Below are 20,641 nucleotides of genomic sequence, written 5' to 3'. Positions count from 1 at the left end.
AATATTAATGGTAATCATAATTACTTTAATTATCATTAATTCATATCTTAAAGGTTACAAAATTAAATAAAAAATAGATGTTGAACGTTACAAATTAAATGATAACCAAAAATAAATGTTGAATGTTACAAATTAAAGTTACCACTAATTAACGTTACAATTTTATAATCAAATAATGGCACACTGGTGACAATTAATGACAACCAGCCTCAACATAAATATATCAAGGTCTATTCTTGTAACACCACTTCATGCCAAAGTAAAAATGTCTAACATCAAATAATGACTATAAAGGTAAGATTCATATCACACATAATAAATTAACACTTCAACCTACATCATTAAGGAATTAGGATTATACCCAAGAAATTTCATATATAATTAACTTGTGATTTTCTAGAGATTAAGATTAAACCCAACAATATTCAAATATAATTAACCTGTGATTTTCTTGAGTTTAAGATTACACCTAATAAAAATCCCAACACAATTCATACATAACCAACCTACGATTCTCTAAGGATTAAAACTAACCTACGGATTAGGATTACGCTATCAAGATTCATATAAAAACTAACTTACATATTAGGATTACGCTATCAAGATTCATATAAAAATTAATCTATAGATTATGATTACCATAACAAATTCATATATAAAGAACCTATGATTACCTAAAGATTGTAATTACATATAACAAATTCAATATAAAACTAATCTATAATACGCTAAGGATCGAATTACCTATAAAAAATTCATATATAAAGAACCTAAGATTACCTAAAGGTTAAGATTACATATAATAAATTCCATATAAAACTAACCTATACCTTAAGGATCATGATTACATCAAACAAAATTAATATAAAACCAATCCCTAAAGATCATGATTACATATAACAAATTTCATATAAAACTAACCCATGATGCTCTAAGGATCGAGATTACATGAACTCCGTGTTTCTCAAAAGAAGAGTGACGAGGGGAAAACGTAGTTGGTAGTTAAAGGGAAAAATAATTGCAACAATATTTGAAAGGGTTGTGAGGAAGGATGAAAAAGAAGAAGGAAAATGGAAAGATGCAAGAAATTAAAGAGAATACGAGAATGATTTGACTTGTAAAGTTAAGCTCCTATTTATAGCCAAGGTATTATAACGGAAAAAGGGCATTAATTGCCGATAATATTAAAATGGTTAAATAATTATTGATGATAATCATAATAACTCTAATTACTATTAATTCATATCTTAACGATTAAACAATTAAATAATAACAAAAATAAATGCTGAATGTTACAAATTAAATGACAACCAAAAATAAATGTTGAATCTTACAAATTAACATTACTACCAATTAACGTTACAATTTTATAATCAAACAACGACACACTAACAATTAATGTCAACCAATCTCAACATATAAATATATCAATGTCTATTCCTATAACACCACTTTATGCCAACGTTAACATGTCATGTAATGATATACATACATATTAGGGTACACACCAATATAAATGTAAATATCATTATTATTGAAAAAAACACTTCTCCGTAGTTCGTTTTGCATGCCATTTCTCGTCTTTTCTTTTTTTAAAGTGAGGCCCACCTTATTTTGGGTCGGCTACAAAATTAAAGCTTCTCCTCTGAAAGGAGAAGTTCAAAACCCATTATTATTATTATTATTTTATTTTATTTTTAGAGTTTTGAGCTATGGTAATGTTACCGTTAGCATGCTAGTATAATTGAATAATTACAAGTTAGCATCACATCTTTTACTACTAAACTCTCTTTTAACATATTATAAAGATATAATAGAATTATTAACTTATTAGTGACTTGATACGAAGCAAAACATTCTCAAAACAGCCGTCAATTTCATTCTTGATTATAATTTATAGGTATTTTATACGCATTGGACTGCTGATTTTTTCACTAATCATTAGTTGCACATTACTTTTATTGAAGAGGTTATAATTATAACATCTATTCCCTTATAACCATATTAATGATTCTTAGATCAAAATCAAATCAATAGTTACAAAATAACATTAAATAAGAACCATTCATTTAATTTTGATCCAACAATCATAAAAATAATTATTAAGGTTGTAAGACAAAAAAGATAGTAAATATAACCTCCCTCTACTTTTATACTACACTTTTTATTTATTTTCTGTCTCGAGATTTCTGCGTCCACTTACCCCCGTGACCGTGAATATGCTCAGTGAAACTATCACAAATGGTGTAAACATGATTAGAATAACATACAAATATCAGTGTCCACGTAAAAATGCAATTGCTACAAAACCATTCTTATCCTTTATTGATGGCCAGGTGCTTTGCAAACAGATTTGTGATATAGACGAGATGAGGCACTACCTAGTGAAATGGGTTTCTATCAGCATTTCCCCACTTACTACTTTACTCCTGCTCCGAATTGAAATTGAATTTGATCGATGTATATAATACAGAAGGCTTAAGTGACATGCAATATATACATAAGCTTTTCTGACGCACAAAGTTAGGGAGAAATGGATGCTACATTTATCAATTTATATACAATTCTTGACTCTTACAATATCTAAATTGCGTTATCACTATATAGTTCAGATCAATATACATTTAAAAAAGAAAGATGTTCACTCCTATATACATTTTCACTTCTTAATAATCCACGAAGGAAAAAGTTAGTGAGAATTTGCGAGTTTAAATACCATATTCTGCTATCATTGTCATGATTTAGAATCGTTCTATTAGTGGGAATATCAACTTATGCACTTGTCATACGCTAGACAGCTTTATACAGGAATATAACATGAAGAATCAACAATAAGATATGTTTTTCTTTACCTTTTTGAACTGAAAATAGTGCTATATGCTGATTTACTCGGAGTATATTCATGCACCTAAGTTGGATTCTGGACTAACTTCGGATGAGATACCGCATAAATAGAAGAATTCACATCAGGCTTTAGGTGTGAAAGCAGATGTTGAATGTCTGGACGTAAACTCTCCGATGCCCTTCCAATGAGAGCCAAAACTTCTGGTCGAGGTTTGCTGCTAACCTGCACAGGCCCTCCCTGCCCTTCATAATGGACGACATGATGGCTGAACACCAAGTGGTAAGAGTAAGTGGCAAGGCAGAAGATCAGAATTTCAAAACTTGTTATAAGGTAAGAGATTCTAAAACAAAGTAGTAACGCTTACAGGAAGTCAATGAGATCTGCTATTTCTGATGCATCTACAGCAATTGATGGCTGGGTGTTTTTTCCAAATACATCCACCAATATAGTTAACAGTAATGAGAGGGTCTGTGGCATTTTTTAGAGTGGAGAGGAAAACCATTAATACCCAAAATTTTAGTGACGTATATCAAAATTCCAATAAATCGTCCAAAAATGCACAAAAATCCTAACTGTAAAAAAGACCATAAGCTATGGCAAGAAATAACAAAACATCTAGTGACCTATGATAAAATCCTAGTGATTTATCCATGAAGAGGCTGTTATGGTTTCAATAATTTTAATCAAGATAAAGGTATACTCTTGGGGGAAAGTAGTAAAACAAGATTTAATGGAGTGGGATATAGATTGGCGGACAGTATGTCTTAGAACGGAATGGAGAAAACCTATAAGTATGGTGGAGGGTTAGACCCGCTGTTATTCCTATGTTCCAGATGGTCCATTTTTAGTCATTTTCCCCTTCATTTCCCCCACTTCTTCTTGTCCCTTTCTTTTTTACTTTTATTTATTTATATATACATATATTGTTATTTTATTTTATCTTATTTTATATTTTTATTTTATTTGTTTATTTTTATTTATTTATTTATTTATTTTATTTTTTATTTTTTTTAACTTTTTTTCAACCGTTTTGTATCAGATAAATGTAAAAGAATACGTTGTGTATTGATCTGTGTCAAGGAGTTACAATATATAGAGACCCTAATGGGCTTAAGTGTAAGGCCCAAACCTAATCCTAATACAGTCAGAATACAGTCAGACTATTTACGGATAAGACAGAATCCAATCATATCTAATCAAATCTAATCATATCATATCTAATATTCTAACACTCCCCCTCAAGCTGGTGCGTATATATTATGAGCACCAAGCTTGTTACAAATGTATTCAACCCGAGGACCTCTAAGAGCTTTAGTGAAAACATCTGCTAGTTGATTAGACGAGTTGACAAAAGCTGTCTTGATTTCTCCTGACTGAATCTTTTCCCGAATGAAGTGACAATCAATCTCTATATGTTTGGTCCTCTCATGAAAAACAGGATTAGAGGATATATGTAGCGCAGCTTGATTATCACAGATGAGTGTCATGGGTTGTTTCTGTTCACAAAGATGAAGCTCCTGAATCAACTGCTTTAACCAGATCAACTCACAGGTAGTATTTGCCATTGCACGATACTCAGCTTCTGCACTAAATCGGGAAACAACAGGTTGTTTCTTGCTTTTCCATGAGATTAAGTTTCCTCCGAAGAAGACACAATAACCAGAAGTAGAGCATCTGTCCGAGGGTGATCCTGCCCAATCGGCATCTGAGTAACCACAAATTTCTGTATTTCCCTGATCCGAATACAACAAACCTTTTCCTGGTGCTCCTTTGATGTATCGGAGGATCCTCACAGCAGCATCCCAATGTGAATCACAAGGGGAATCAAGGAACTGACTGGCCGTACTGACAGCGAAAGAAATATCTGGCCTAGTCACAGTAAGATAATTGAGCTTCCCAATTAGCCTCCGATAACGTCCAGGATCAGATAACGGCTCCCCCTGTCCGGGTAATAACTTGACATTAGGATCCATAGGTGTATCAACTGGTTTACTCCCCAACATACCAGTTTCTTCTAGGATATCCAAGGCATATTTCCTTTGACAGATAGAAATGCCCTGTCTTGATTGCGCCACCTCAATTCCCAAGAAGTAACGCAGCTTCCCAAGGTCCTTTGTTTGAAACGTACTAAACAAATGCTGTTTTAACTGACGAATTCCGTCTTGATCACTTCCGGTGAGAATGATGTCGTCAACATAGACTAACAAATAGATACACTTATCAGGAGATGTAATCCTATAAAACACAGAATGATCAACTTTACTGCGGATTAAGCCAAACGCCTGAACAGCAGAACTGAAACGACTGAACCATGCTCGAGGAGACTGCTTGAGACCATATAAGGATTTCCGAAGACGACACACCTTTCCAGACTCCCCCTGAGCAACAAAACCAGGTGGTTGCTCCATGTAAACTTCTTGTAAATCACCATGAAGAAAGGCATTTTTGATGTCAAGTTGAAGGAGTGGCCAGTGACGAACAGCAGCAAGGGCAAGAAAGAGGCGGACTGACGCCATCTTAGCGACCGGAGAAAATGTATCGCTATAATCAAGGCCAAAGATTTGAGTAAAACCCTTGGCAACTAAACGTGCCTTGAGACGATCAATATGGCCATCAGGTCTAACTTTCACAGTAAAAACCCAGCGACAACAAACTATAGACTTCTCTGGAGGAGCAGAAACAAGGTCCCAAGTGCCATTGGAATGAAGTGCAGTCATCTCATCAAGCATTGCTTGGCGCCACCCTGGATGGGAAAGTGCTGCACCTGTGGTCTTAGGAATAGAAATAGAAGAAAGACTAGAAACAAAGGTGAAATGAGGTGAAGAAAGACGGTCATAACTCAAAAAGGTATAAAGAGGATAAGGGTTACGAGTAGTACGTGTACCTTTTCTTTGAGCAATGGGAAGAGTCTCTGATGAAGGATCCGGAGGGGAAGAAGCAACAGCAGTGGGCGATGAGTCAGCAAGAGTCGAGTCGACAGGAGGCACAGTTTTGCGACGCTGATAGGTGAGAAGTGGACGGTCCTCAGGTATAGAAGCAATAGGTTGCTCATCTGGAATAGAAGCACCTGCAGCTGGCAAAGACAAGTCAAGAAAAGGGACAGGAAGTACATGATCAACCTGTGACATCTGAGATGGGATAGAATTAAAGGGTTGTTGATCAAGAAAAGTGACATCAGCGGAAACTAAGTAACGCTTAAGGTCGGGAGAATAACAACGATAACCCTTTTGAAGACGAGAATAACCAAGAAAGATACACTGAAAGGCTTTGGATGTTAACTTATCCTTACCAGGAGTGAGATCATGAACAAAACAAGTACAACCAAAGACATGTGGAGTTAGAGGATAAAGAGGAACATCTGGAAGCAATAGATTATGAGGAATGTCATTGTGGAGCACAGATGAAGGCATGCGATTGATGAGAAAACAAGAGATGAGTACAGCATCTGCCCAGAAGTGAAGAGGAACCTGCATATGAATAAGAAGGGTACGGGCAGTTTCAATGAGATGTCTGTTTTTACGTTCAGCCACCCCATTTTGTTGTGGAGTGTGAGAACAAGTAGTTTGATGTAAAGTACCTTGTGTGGCCAAGAATTTAGAAAAATCAATAGAAACATATTCCTTAGCATTATCACTACGTAGAATACGAATAGAAACACCAAATTGAGTATGGATCTCAGTAGAAAACTTTTTATAAATGGAAAATAACTCAGAACGATTTTTCATTAAATAGGTCCAAGTGCAACGGGAAAAATCATCAATAAAGGTAACGAAATACCGAAAACCTAAGACAGACAAGGTACGACTTGGACCCCAGATATCTGAATGAACAAGAGAGAAAGGGGCATCAACTCGTTTATTGACTCGACTGGCAAAAGAGGAGCGTGTATGCTTCCCTTGTTGACATGACACACAATCTAAAGACTGAAGACCGGACAAAAGAGGAACCATTTTCTGCAACTTTGAAAGACTTGGATGACCAAGGCGACTGTGGATAAGTTGTGGAAATTCTGTGAGAGAGCATGCTACTGAAGGACGAGGCACATCCAGATAATAAAGCCCCCGTGACTCATGACCCACTCCAATCATTTTCCCCGTACCCGGATCCTGCACAGAAACAGAATGGTTAGAGAAAGTAATGGTGCAAGTGAGGGAGTGGATCAACTTACTAATAGAAATTAAGTTATAAGGGATGCCAGGAATGTAATAGACAGATGTCAGGGCCAAGGTAGAGGTCGGACGAGCTTGTCCAATCCCACAAACTGGGGCTTTGGTTCCATCCGCAAGGGTAAAATACGGTAAATGATCAGAATAAGTAAGAGATGTAAAGAGTTCCTTATTACCACAGAGATGATCGGTAGCACCGGAGTCAAATATCCAAGTGCCAAGTGATGTAGAATGAGAAACACAAGCAACGGGATTACCAGTATAAGGCTGAGACTGAGTAGAAGCCTTCCTGAGAGGGGTTTGGAGTGCAGCACAGTCCGAACCTGAACCAAATGATGCTTTGTCTGACTGAGCTATATTTGCAACAATAGAAGGAGAGTTAACCTCCGAGAGATCAGGAGATGCTGCTGCCATTTAAAGATAAAATATAAAAGCCGTAAACGAAGGCAAACGATATCCAATCAAGAAGAACCACGCGTCTAAGGTCAGACCCACAGAGAAACAATCACAGATCCAGAAAGGGGAGGAGAAGGCGAGCTTCTCTGTCCAAGACCGGCCGGAAAAGGTCGCCGGAATAGTGCTCACGCGCCGGCAGAAGGTGGCGCGTGAAGCCCACGCGCAGTGAAGACAGGTGGCGCGTGACGGCGCGTGGGAGATGCGTTGCTGACCGGACCACCACAGACCTGGTCGCCGGGAAGAAAGGGTCCTGATCGCGTGAAGTTTGGTCGGAAAAGTCGCCGGAAAAAGTCTCTGGTTGCCTGAACAGTGATTCTGACGGCGGGCGGTGGTTCCGGTGGCCGTCGGAGGTGCTGACGCGTTTGGAAAAATCACTCAGAGGCTGTTTACAGCCCTAGAAGGCTTGCCGGAAGGACGCACGGCAAGAAAGATGACTCCTAAGCAGTGGGCTTAGGTTTTTAAAGCAAAAAACAAGGTTTCTGAGCGGAAGCGAGGGTTCCTAGAACGAAAAAGCTCTGATACCAAGATAAATGTAAAAGAATACGTTGTGTATTGATCTGTGTCAAGGAGTTACAATATATAGAGACCCTAATGGGCTTAAGTGTAAGGCCCAAACCTAATCCAAACCTAATCCTAATACAGTCAGAATACAGTCAGACTATTTACGGATAAGACAGAATCCAATCATATCTAATCAAATCTAATCATATCATATCTAATATTCTAACAGTATCTTTCATGTGGGTTCATCTACCACCGACCCTAATTAATTTGGGATAAAGGTGTTGTTGATGTTGATGTTGAAGATAAAGGTATACTCTAGCTGAAAAAATAAATCAGCAACGACAGAGCATTGACGTGTTTAGCTTCTGCATCTCAAGTCATTGGCATGCTACTTGATTTAACATTCAGCACAATTCAGGAAAGGATGGACTAAAGGGGAAAGACATTCTTAGGCAAGATCTGACAAATCCAGATGAAATCACGTTCATGACACGCTGGATATTAGAAAAAATTGATTTATGTGTGTGTGTGTGATATTTTCTGATCCTCAATTGTCTAGGACCCCAAGGAAATTGCTAAAAATTTGGGAAAGAAAAGGATTAAGATTTTTTCTAATTGGAAAGATCTTTACATGTTCAAGGCTACAATGTCAAGAAACAAGTTACAACATACAGGAGTCAACTCAGAGCTGATAAAATTGTTTATCATGAGATCAGGGACCTCATTACTATCAGTGAAGTCTTATTATTTGTATTTTTATAATTTTCTTAAGCGGTTACCATATAAATTTTTTATGAGAAAGTGATAATACTATCACTAGATACCAGAGACCTAATATGGAACATAGGCTAGCACTTATCCGTGGCAGGTGTTTGTTAGTATTTATGATTTGGAAAATACAACTCCTCCAGGATGCATTGAGGATCAGATTCTTCATAGCTATGTTCTCAATATTTAAGTTTGAGCACAGAAGGCACAAGCACAGAGAGATATATACATATATACACATACACACATGAATGTTTTCTTAAAAATGTGGAATTGGTGATTTTCTGTACCTTGTTGAAAAGTGCATGAGCATTGGCAAGTTTTGGAAGGAGTGGGCCCATTATACGGAATGCTATCCTCAACATTGCAACTGATGTTACTGGCCGAAGTTGCTTGATGATAACATTGGTCCCTTCAAGCCATTCTTGAGGGAGGTTACTGAAGAAAGAATGAAGCAACGCAACCACATTCCCTGTGATTACAAGAAAAGATCAGGGTTTCTTTCAGGCTCAATTAATTACTAGAAATAGATCAAAATTCACCTAGTTTTAATGGGAGCAGTATATCCTACAGAGGATAAACCAAAGTAATAGACACTTTAATTTCCATACAGATGCTTGCTGATAGCGTAGCACTCAAAACTAATAATAACTTGCAAAAAGATTAAATTATTCTCATAAATAAAATGTTTAGAAACAATAATGAACAAGATTTTAAAATCAAAGTTAGTGTCATGTTCTTTAAAAAATTTCACTTTCTCGAGTCATTCAAAATAAAAATTTAAAGAAATATCTTCTAGAACTTCTACCCTGTTGGTTAGTAACATCATTTCAAAATCTTTTAATGTCCAATTTAACCTGTACTGTGTCTTCTTGCATTTCCACGAACAACTCACTTATATCTTGATACATCCACACAAATTCTGAGCCATGTCTACCTGAAGACAAATTAAGGACTTCGACATGCTGATATTGCAGCCTATCCTTCATAAAGCAGATCCTTTTTGACAGACACAATTCATATATATTTCAAATAGAAAAATATCTCAAAATATAAGTCACATTTTTTAGTATCAAAGACAGATTAAAATTCTAATGGTAAGACTTAAGCAAATAATTTTCTAGTAAACAATCCCTCTGTGAAACCATACCAATGGCTGTGGAGGTATTGTCCTGTGCAGCCCACGTTGGATCTAACAAAGCATAGCCAACAGCAGAGTCTATTTCCCCAAGAGACCTTTTCCCATCTGTAAGCCACCAGTTCTCTTTTATAATACGTGTTGTCTCCAAGTAAAGTTGTAAGTGAAAATCAGAAGGAAGCTGAGCCAGTAGGAGGCCACAAGCTTGAATCAACAAGCAAGACAGTTGTTGGCATGTATAACCACTTCGAGAAGCAAAGTTAGAGGTATTTATTCCGGAGACTGAAGGTGTTGATCTGCTTGCCCCTAATGAATCTGTGCTTCCCCCTGAAGGTGATGTTGGTAATACTGAACCTTGCCCTACACCATTCGAACCACCGTGGAGAGCATTGCTGGACTGGATCAGTGTTGGTTGTATATTAACAACAATTTGAACAAGTGATTGTACTATCTGAGAGGCAGATACGGGAAGGGAAAGTATTTCAATGACAGCAGTCTCAAGAACCAGCTGAGTGTATGTGCCAGGATCCTGAATTTGGTAAAATGCCTTTTGGCCCTCAGAAGCATTTGCTGGCCCAGACTGAGATACTGCCGGAGGTTTGTTTTGTGCATTACGCAGTGCATTGTTCGAAGCATCCGTTGATCCAGATTTTGAATTGTTATGTAATGGAGGGATAACATTATTCACTATTCCCAATAACAGAGTCGTAAAATAATCCAGAGGAGGGCACATGACAGGATTTGACGAACTTATTTGCTGTGGGAATGACTCTGAAAAGGGAATCTGAAAGAAATACGGACCCAATAATAGTTGCAGAATAATATTATCTTCAAGTAAAACAACCTTAAGGAAAAAAAAAGGCTAACAGAAGAAAATGAAGATTGCTACCTTACTGATGTCAAGTACATTGAGTAATCGAACAATGAGCTTTCCTGGAAGATGACCATAGAAGTATGCAAGTATATCACGAACAAATGTAAATCTTAGAGGGTAATAAGCAAGCAATGTGGAATATATGGCCAATAGTCTTTCTGCTGGATCCATTGCGTCATTTTCAATAAATCTATAAATAATCAAGGGGATGACTGGAAGCAAACGTGCAGCGATATCATCAAAGAACACTGGATACCTGGATATTTTGTCGCATGCAGCATCAGTCAATGCAATTTTCATAGTGATGGCACAGGAGGATGCATTATATCCCAACAGTTAAACACTTACTTACCAAATAAAAAATGTAAATTACTAAAGCACAACTAAAATTGGCTAAGGCTGGTTCACTTCTGTCATTCCAAACAGAAATGTTGGATGCATTAACAATAATTGCACCCATTATTAGCTAAAGCTTGTACAATAATTTTGTCATCCATTAAGACATTTGGTAATGCTTCTTAAAAGTTATTAACTAAAATTTAGATTTCACCTGTTTTCACAATTCTTTTAGTATTATGACGCTAATCTTTTACTTGAATAACGTAAAAATTTGTGTGTATTTATATTCTTATTTTCAGTTAGCATACCTGGTGTGTGTGTGTGTGTGTGTTGTAAAAGAACACTAAAAGAAAATTGGCCAAGGCTGGTTCACTTCTCTCATGCCCAACAGAGAGTTGGATGCATTAACAATAATTGCACCCACTATTAGCTAAAGCTTGTACAATAAATTTGTCATCCGTCAAGGCATTTGGGAATGCTTTCTTAAAAGTTACTACTAGAGAAATACAATACAAATATAATATAAAATCATTCAAGGAACCTTCACCTAACAACTTAAATTTTTGGGTTGAATTGGTTCTTTATATAATATGAGAGCCCATGTGACCAAGTGATCATGAGTTCGATTCTCACCGCCCTCATTCTATTAATAAATATTAAATATTATAGAGTTTCTTAGCACAAGTAGATGGACTTGTGCATTATTCACCATTTAAACCCAACGGGCTATTATGCGGGAAGCATGTTAGAGAAATATAATATAAAACAATTAATGGGGCTTTCACCTAACAACTTAAGTTTTTGCATTGAATTGGTTTTTTATAGTTATTGTAAAGAATCTTGGGATACACCACCCCAAAAGCTAGCTCAAAGGGTGGGAGTGTCTCTACACGAGAGCCCATTGGACTTGAAGAGTGGACAATGCAACAGGCCCAGCCTACCTGTGCTAAGAAACGCCACAAGAGAAAGTGAGGGGCGGCGAAGATCGAACCCGGGACACGAGGCTCTGATACCATGTAAAGAACCTTGGTATACACCACCCTAAAAGCTAGCTCAAAGGGTGGGAGTGCCCAAGACCTTATAAACTCCACATTAGTTGCACATACAACCAATGTGGGACTATTATATCTCAACACGCCCCCTCACACGAGAGCCCATTGGACTTGAAGAGTGGACAATGCAACAGGCTCAGCCTACCTGTGCTAAGAAACGCCATAAGAGAAAGTGAGGGGCGGCGAAGATCGAACCCGGGACACGAGGGCCCAGCCTACCTGTTAGAATAGTTGTAAAAATAGTTCAGTATATATATAGTCCCACATCGTATGAGCTCAACCTATTAGGTCTTTTAGTCTCTTTAAATAGAGAGCTCTTGTACATTGTAATACACTATGATTATTCAATATACAATTATTCTTTAATCTCAAGTTGGTATCAGACCTTTTTCGCTCCGGGGATCCGCTTCCGCTAAAACCCTAAGCCCACTGCTTAGGTGTTCTCTTCTACTTTGCCGTGCATTCTTCCGGCGAGTTTTTCTCTAAGCCGTGTGTCTCTCCGGCTTGTTTCTTCAACTGTCAGAACCACTTCCCGCCGCCAACAACCGCCGCTCGTCACTGTTCAGGCCACCGGAGCACTGTTCCGGCGAGTATTCAGCCCAGACTACCTGTGATCAGGACCGTCTCATCCCGGCGACCAGTTCTGTGGTGGTCCGACCACCGTCGCGTCAGCCACGCGCCTCCACGCGCCGTTCTTCTCCTCTGCGCGTGGTGCTCACGCGCCACCTTCAACCGGCGCGTGTGCACTGTTCCGGTGGATTTTTCCGGCCGTTCTTGGACAGAACTTCTCGCCTTCTTCTCCTCTTTCCGGATCTGTGCTTGGTTCTTTGTGGGTCTCACTTTAGACGCGTGGTTCTCCTTGATTGGATATCGTTTGCCTTCGTTTACGGCTTTTATATTCTGTTTTTAAATGGCAGCAGCATCCACTGATCTCTCGGAGGTTAACTCTCCTTGTCCTCCTGTCAAAACTTCCTCAGGAATTATCTCTACTAATATTGGGCCCATTACATCTTCCGAACTGAAGGATTCTACCTCTCTTGCTGCGAATATAGCTCAGTCAGACAATGCATCATTTGGTTCAGTTTCTCTCTCACTTGCGGACTATGCTGCACTCTAAACTCTTCTCAAGAAGGCTTCTCCTCAGTCTCAACCATATACTGGTAATCCCGTTGCTTGTGTTTCTCATTCTACATCACTTGGCACTTGGATATTTGACTCAGGTGCTACCGATCATCTCTGTGGTAATAAGGAACTCTTTACATCTCTTACTTATTCTGATCATTTACCTTCTTTTACCCTTGCGGATGGAACCAAAGCCCCAGTTCGTGGGATTGGACAAGCTCGTCCGACCTCTACCTTGGCCTTGACATCTGTTTATTACATTCCTGACATCCCTTATAACTTAATTTCTATTAGTAAGTTGATCCACTCCCTCACTTGCACCATTACTTTCTCTAACCACTCTATTTCTGTGCAGGATCCGGGTACGGGGGAAATGATTGGAGTGGGTCGTGAGTCACGGGGGCTTTACTATCTGGATGTGCGTCGTCCTTCAGTGGCACTCTCTCTCACAAAATCTCCACAACTTATCCACAGTCGCCTCGCTCATCCAAGTCTTTCAAAGTTGCAGAAAATGGTTCCTCTTTTATCCGGTCTTCAGTCTTTAGATTGTGTGTCATGTCAACAAGGGAAGCATACACGTTCCTCTTTTGCCAGTCGAGTCAATAAACGAGCTGATGCCCCTTTCTCTCTTGTTCATTCAGATATCTGGGGTCCAAGTCGTACCTTGTCTGTTTTAGGTTTTCGGTATTTCGTTACCTTTATTGATGATTTTTCCCGTTGCACTTGGGTCTATTTAATGAAAAATCGTTCTGAGTTATTTTCCATTTATAAAAAGTTTTATACTGAGATTCATACTCAATTTGGTGTTTCTATTCGTATTCTACGTAGTGATAATGTTAAGGAATATGTTTCTATTGATTTTTCTAATTTCTTGGCCACACAAGGTACTTTACATCAAACTACTTGTCCTCACCCTCCACAACAAAATGAGGTGGCTGAACGTAAAAACAAACATCTCATTGAAACTGCACGTACCCTTCTTCTTCATATGCAGGTTCCCCTTCACTTCTGGGCATATGCTGTACTCATCTCTTGTTTTCTCATCAGTCGCATGCCCTCATCTGTGCTCAACAATGACATTCCTCATAACCTATTGCTTCCAGATGTTCCTCTTTATCCTCTAACTCCACATGTCTTTGGTTGTACTTGTTTTGTTCATGATCTCACTCCTGGTAAGGATAAGTTAACATCCAAAGCCTTTCAGTGTATCTTTCTTGGTTATTCTCGTCTTCAAAAGGGTTATCGTTGTTATTCTCCCGATCTTAAGCGTTACTTAGTTTCCGCTGATGTCACTTTTCTTGATCAACAACCCTTTAATTCTATTCCATCTCAGTTGTCACAGGTTGATCATGTTCTTCCTGACCCTTTTCTTGACTTGTCTTTGCCAGCTGCAGGTGCTTCTATTCCAAATGAGCAACCTATTGCTTCTATACCTGAGGACCGTCCACTTCTCACCTATCAGCGTCGCCAAACTGTGCCTTCTGTCGACTCGACTCTTGCTGACTCATCGCCTACTGCTGTTGCTTCTTCCTCTCCGGATCCTTCACCAGAGGCTATTCCCATTGCTCAAAGAAAAGGTACACGTACTACTCGTAACCCTTATCCTCTTTATACTTTTTTGAGCTATGACCGTCTTTCTTCACCTCATTTCACCTTTGTTTCTAGTCTTTCTTCTATTTCTATTCCTAAGACCACAGGTGAAGCACTTTCCCATCCAGGGTGGCGCCAAGCGATGCTTGATGAGATGACTGCACTTCATTCCAATGGCACTTGGGACCTTTTTTCTGCTCCTCCAGAGAAATCTACAGTTGGTTGTCGCTGGGTGTTTACTGTGAAAGTTGGACCTGATGACCATGTTGATCGACTCAAGGCCCGCCTAGTTGCAAAGGGTTTTACTCAAATATTCGGCCTTGATTATAGCGATACATTCTCTCTGATCGCTAAGATGGCGTCAGTTCGCCTATTTCTTGCTCTTGCTGCTATTCGTCACTGGCCACTCCTTCAACTTGACATCAAAAATGTCTTTCTTCATGGTGATTTACAAGAAGAAGTTTATATGGAGCAACCACCGGGTTTTGTTGCTCAGGGGGAGTCTGGGAAGGTGTGTCGTCTTCGCAAATCCTTATATGGTCTCAAGCAGTCTCCTCGGGCATGGTTCAGTCGCTTCAGTTCTGCTGTTCAGGAGTTTGGCTTAATTCGCAGTAAAGTTGACCACTCTGTGTTTTATAGGATCACATCTCCTGATAAGTGCATCTATTTGTTAGTCTATGTTGATGACATCATCCTCACCGGGAGTGATCAAGCTGGAATTTGTCAGTTAAAACAGTATTTATTCAGTCAATTTAAGACAAAGGACCTCGGGAAGCTGCGTTACTTCTTGGGAATTGAGGTAGCACAATCTAGACAGGGCATTTCTATCTGTCAAAGGAAGTATGCCTTGGATATCCTAGAAGAGACTGGTATGTTGGCGTGTAAGCCAGTTGACACACCCATGGATCCTACTATCAAATTACTACCCGGACAAGGAGAACCATTATCTGATCCTGGACGTTATCGGAGGTTGATTGGGAAGCTCAATTATCTCACTGTGACTAGGTCGGACATTTCTTTTGCTGTTAGTGTCGCTAGTCAGTTTCTTGATTCTCCTTGTGATTCTCATTGGGATGCTGCTGTTAGGATCCTTCGTTACATCAAAGGAGCAACAGGGAAAGGTTTATTATATTCAGATCAGGGAAATACATAAATTTGTGGTTATTCAGATGCCGATTGGGCAGGATTACCCTCGGATAGGCGCTCTACTTCAGGCTATTGTGTTTTCTTTGGAGGAAACCTGATTTCTTGGAAAAGTAAGAAACAAACTGTTGTTGCCCGATCTAGTGCAGAGGCCGAGTATCGTGCAATGGGAGTTGCTACCTGCGAGCTAATCTGGTTAAAGCAGTTGATTCGGGAGCTCCATCTTTGTGAACAGAAGAAACCCATGACTCTCATTTGTGACAATCAAGCTGCACTACATATATCCTCTAATCCTGTATTTCATGAGAGAACCAAACATATAGAGATCGATTGTCATTTCATTCGAGAAAAGATTCAGTCAGGAGAAATCAAAACGGAATTTGTCAACTCCAATGATCAACTCGCGGATGTCTTCACTAAAGCTCTTAGGGGTCCTCGGGTTGAATATATTTGTGGCAAGCTGGGTGCTTACAATATATATGCTCCAGCTTGAGGGGGAGTGTTAGAATAGTTGTAAAAATAGTTCAGTATATATATAGTCCCACATCGTATGAGCTCAACCTATTAGGTCTTTTAGTCTCTTTAAATAGAGAGCTCTTGTACATTGTAATACACTATGATTATTCAATATACAATTATTCTTTAATCTCAAGTGTTATAAACTAAAATTTAGATTTGAGCTGTTTTCATAATTCTTTTAGTATTACCATGCTAATCTATTACTTGAATCACGTGCAATTCTGTGTATTTAACTTCTTATTTTCAGTTAGCATACCTGTTGTGTGTGTGTTGTAAAATTAATAATTATACTGTAGAGTGAACTAAATCTCAGTAAAAGTGAGGATTCGGGTGTAGTTGGATTCAGGGATTGTATTTCGGCTGCAACTCCTTGTTATCTTTATTGATCATCATGACATGTGGAATTTATGTTTTGCTGGTATAGGCCTATTGTACGCTGGGTTGAACCATGTTGATCTCTATTAGAGATGTAATATGAAACTATTTATTTGTCTTCACTTAGCATATTTAAGCTTTTGGGATAACTAATTCATGACATGGTATTAGAGCCTTTATGACCTAGTGGTCTAAAGTTCAATCCTTGCCTATGCATTGACTCAGTTCAAAGCCCAAAGGGCTGTTGCATAAGGTGGGCATGCTAAAAATGTAATATAAAACAATTCATGTGTCTTGATCTACAAACTTAAACTTTTGTGATAGTTGGTTTATGACAATCTTCATGAGTATTTTCTTCTCTCTATTTTTTGTTTGCACGCCTGGTTACAGTAATTTCATTCAAAGTCTTAATAATAGAAAAACTTTGAGGAGGTTTACATACCAAATAAAGCAATCTCTATATTTGTATCATGTATTTTTCTTATTTTGAGACTATTAGTCCCTATTCCTACACTACCCATCTGCTTGTTATATTGTGATTTAAAGTTTCGGGTACTTATGGAGAATTTTGTATCTGTACTGAAAGGTTGGAGCACTTTTTGCTAATTAATTTTCCGAGTAAAAGAGGCAGGACAAGGCTTTACGATAATATGCAGTATTTGTACATATTTGATATGTATGGTTGGTGAGAGACCCCAGAATTTTCAAGGATGAATCTTTACTACGAACTTTTTATTCTAATATTATTGTAAATATGGAAAATGTGTAATATTTGTTTCCTTTATATTCATATTAATATTTTCTTATTTTTAAGGATTTGGATTTATTCCTTTAGGCCATTAGTCTCTCTATATATATTATATTCCCTTTACATGTGCTTTTGAGAACCAACAATTTTTTTCAGCTTTTCTCCTTTCAAATTGCCATTAGAGCTCTTAATCTGGGAGCCTTTTGCTTCCACAACCATCGCCTCTAGTGTGGATCCTTCTTTACGCTTTTAGTGCGTCCAAGTCACCATCTTTAGTGCGGAACCTCTTGCGCAACTTTCGTGTCACCACTTCTGGTCACCAGCCGTCATCGGAAAATTTTTCTGATGACTTTTTCTGTCAAGAAGGCAAATTTTCGCTTATAATTTCCAAATCTACAATTCTACGCCACCCTTGTGTCCAGAGCTGTTCCACACACACTGGAAAGTTTCAACTGCTACTTTAATCTCCAGTCGACCACTTTTCTAGCCGTTTTTTAGACCAGTTAGTCCCAAGATGAGGTTGCGTGTCCCACATTGACCAGAACCCAGGAGCCCATCACCGAAAACACCGCATGCGCCTCCACAAGCTAGTTGTCTCTCTGGCATTGTACTAAAGAGCGCGTGACAGCACATGAAGCATCTTCTTGGTTGTTGCTTGTTGTCACCTCCTCCCTCCAGATCTGTCGTAGTCTTTTCAATTCGATACTGTTTGGATCACGGCCCTTTGTTTTCCCGTAAAGCTCGGATCTTTTTGGTTCATTCAGGTTTCCGTTGCTCAGATCTAACAATTTTATCACTATTTGGGGACTTCCGATAACTCAAGCAAGGCAACGCTCTAGTTTGTGGATCCTTATGGATAATTTTAGTAAGACATCTCACCCTTGCTCTCGTTCTATAACTAGTAAGGACACATACTTAATCTTTTTTTGGCTTCTAGTACTTATTTTAAAAGGTTATGGATTGTTGACTCTGGTGCGACTAACATATGACTTGTCAGCCTGATACCTTTCCCTCTTATCAATCCATCACAATATTCGCACTATTACTATTGTTGATGGATCTTATGTATCGGTTGTGGGTTTTGGTACCATCTCAGTTCAACCTTCCTTATATCTAAAAAATATTCTCCATGTTCCTAATCTCATGATCTTCTCTCCATTCACAAACTTACCACTGATTTGACTTGTACTGAAATATTCTTTCCTACTCATTTTGTCTTTCAGGATCTCACCACGGGAAAGACAATTGGAGTTGTTAAGGAACATGGTGGGTTATATTATCTTTCAAAAACATGTTGCAAGTAGTTCCCGAAAACAGTTGCCTATGGCTCATAACCAGTCCACTTCAGAGTCAATAATTTGGCTTCAACACAAACATCTGGGACATCCACCTTTTAATCTTCTCAAAACTTTGTTTCCGACCCTCCTCAAGTACGTATTTGTTGAATCACTTCATTGTGATGTCTATTAGTTTGCAAAACACCATGGTACATCTTTTCCTTCTAGCTCCATAAAAAATGTCGTACCATTTGATCTTGTTCGCTATGATGTTTGGGGACCATCTAAAGTACATAATATCTCGGGTGCTAAATGGTTTGTTTCATTCATTGATGATTCTACCCGAGTAACTTGGATTTTCCTAATGAAGACAAGTTGGACGTACCATAGTTATTCATCCAATTCTATCACTTGGTTGAGACCCAGTTTGGAAAAAATATTAAAAGACTACGGATTGATAATGGTACTGAATACATCAACCAACAACTCTCACAATTTATTAAGGACAATGACATGCTTCACAAGCTCACATGTGCACATGCCCTTCAACAGAATAGGGTTGCTGAGAGAAAAAACCTTCACCTACTTGAAGTGGTTAGAGCATTACTTTTCCAGACATCTAATCCCAACTCTTATTGGGGAGAGACTGTGATGATTACAACATATTTGATTATTTGGTTACCCTATCAAATCCTTCGAAATATAAGTCCTATTCCCCTCAAGACCTATCTTTTCCATATGTCCCTATTATGCAAAGTCTTGAGTCTTGCATCCTTGGGTGTGGCATTCTTCCATGTTCATAAGTAAATTGGATCCCCGAGCTCTTAAGTATATCTTCCTAGAATACGCCCCCAACAAAAAGGGGTACAAATGCTAATCATCTTAGTTGCAAGTTTTTTATATCTGTTAGAATAGTAGTGTATATGACAGAATAGTCCCATATTCCTTCTGGTCGTCAACTTGCTGATGTCTTGACCAAAGGACTTCCCACTGGCAGATTAAGAACTTACTAGCAAGCTAGGAATGATAAATATCCATTACTCCACTTGAAGGAAAGTGTTGTAAATATGTAATATTTGTTTTCTTTGTTAGTCAGATTAATGTTTCCTTATTTTTTAGGATTTGGGTTTATTCCTTTAGCCCCATTAGTCTCTCTGTATATATTATATTCCTTTATACATGTACTTTTGAGAATCAATAATATTTTTCAATTTTTCTCCTTTCAATTTTTCTCCTTTTGGTCGTCAACTTGTTGATGTCTTGACCAAAGGACTTCCCACTGGCAGATTAAGAACTTACTAGCAAGCTAGGAATGATAAATATCCATTACTCCACTAGAAGGAAAGTGTTGTAAATATGTAATATTTGTTTCTTTGTTAGTCAGATTAATGTTTCCTTATTTTTTAGGATTTGGGTTTATTCCTTTAGCCCCATTAGTGTCTCTGTATATATTATATTCCTTTATACATGTACTTTTGACAATCAATAATATTTTTCAATTTTTCTCCTTTCAAATGATATTTTGGTGGGACCGGCATGATTTTCTTTTTTTATATCTATTTACTTTTTCCTATGATTTTAATTTCTCTTTTACTTCAAGAATTAAGAGGATGTCCTGTCCTATGACTCTAAACTTCTCTCCTCTTTTTCAAACAAGTTTTCTTTAAAAAAATAAAAATAAATTCTGGACTCTGGCTTATAAGACACAAGATCAAACAACTGATA

The 20,641-nt window shown here is 38.2% G+C and overlaps 1 protein-coding gene across 2 annotated transcripts in view; it reads right to left on the bottom strand.

Annotated features, from left to right (window-relative positions):
- Positions 1-2,532: 2,532 nt before the first annotated feature.
- LOC133317438 (mediator of RNA polymerase II transcription subunit 23) overlaps positions 2,533-20,641 on the bottom strand; it is a 31,576-nt gene continuing 13,467 nt past the window's right edge. For both annotated transcript variants that reach the window (XM_061519301.1, XM_061519302.1), the window contains exons 17-21: positions 10,767-11,007; positions 9,890-10,661; positions 9,030-9,211; positions 3,210-3,313; positions 2,533-3,110 (exon numbers count right to left, since the gene is read on the bottom strand). In XM_061519301.1, the coding sequence (XP_061375285.1) occupies positions 2,909-3,110; positions 3,210-3,313; positions 9,030-9,211; positions 9,890-10,661; positions 10,767-11,007 (1,501 nt within the window). In that variant the 3' untranslated portion in view covers positions 2,533-2,908. The remainder of the gene's footprint in view (positions 3,111-3,209; positions 3,314-9,029; positions 9,212-9,889; positions 10,662-10,766; positions 11,008-20,641) is intronic.

This window comes from Gastrolobium bilobum, unplaced genomic scaffold, assembly GCF_033153095.1.
Source record: "Gastrolobium bilobum isolate Gb01-03AN ecotype WA unplaced genomic scaffold, APGP_CSIRO_Gbil_v1 utg3480, whole genome shotgun sequence".
Lineage (NCBI taxonomy): Eukaryota > Viridiplantae > Streptophyta > Magnoliopsida > Fabales > Fabaceae > Gastrolobium > Gastrolobium bilobum.
Note: the sequence above shows the minus strand (reverse complement) of the source record. Positions and strands in the feature narration are given on the sequence as shown.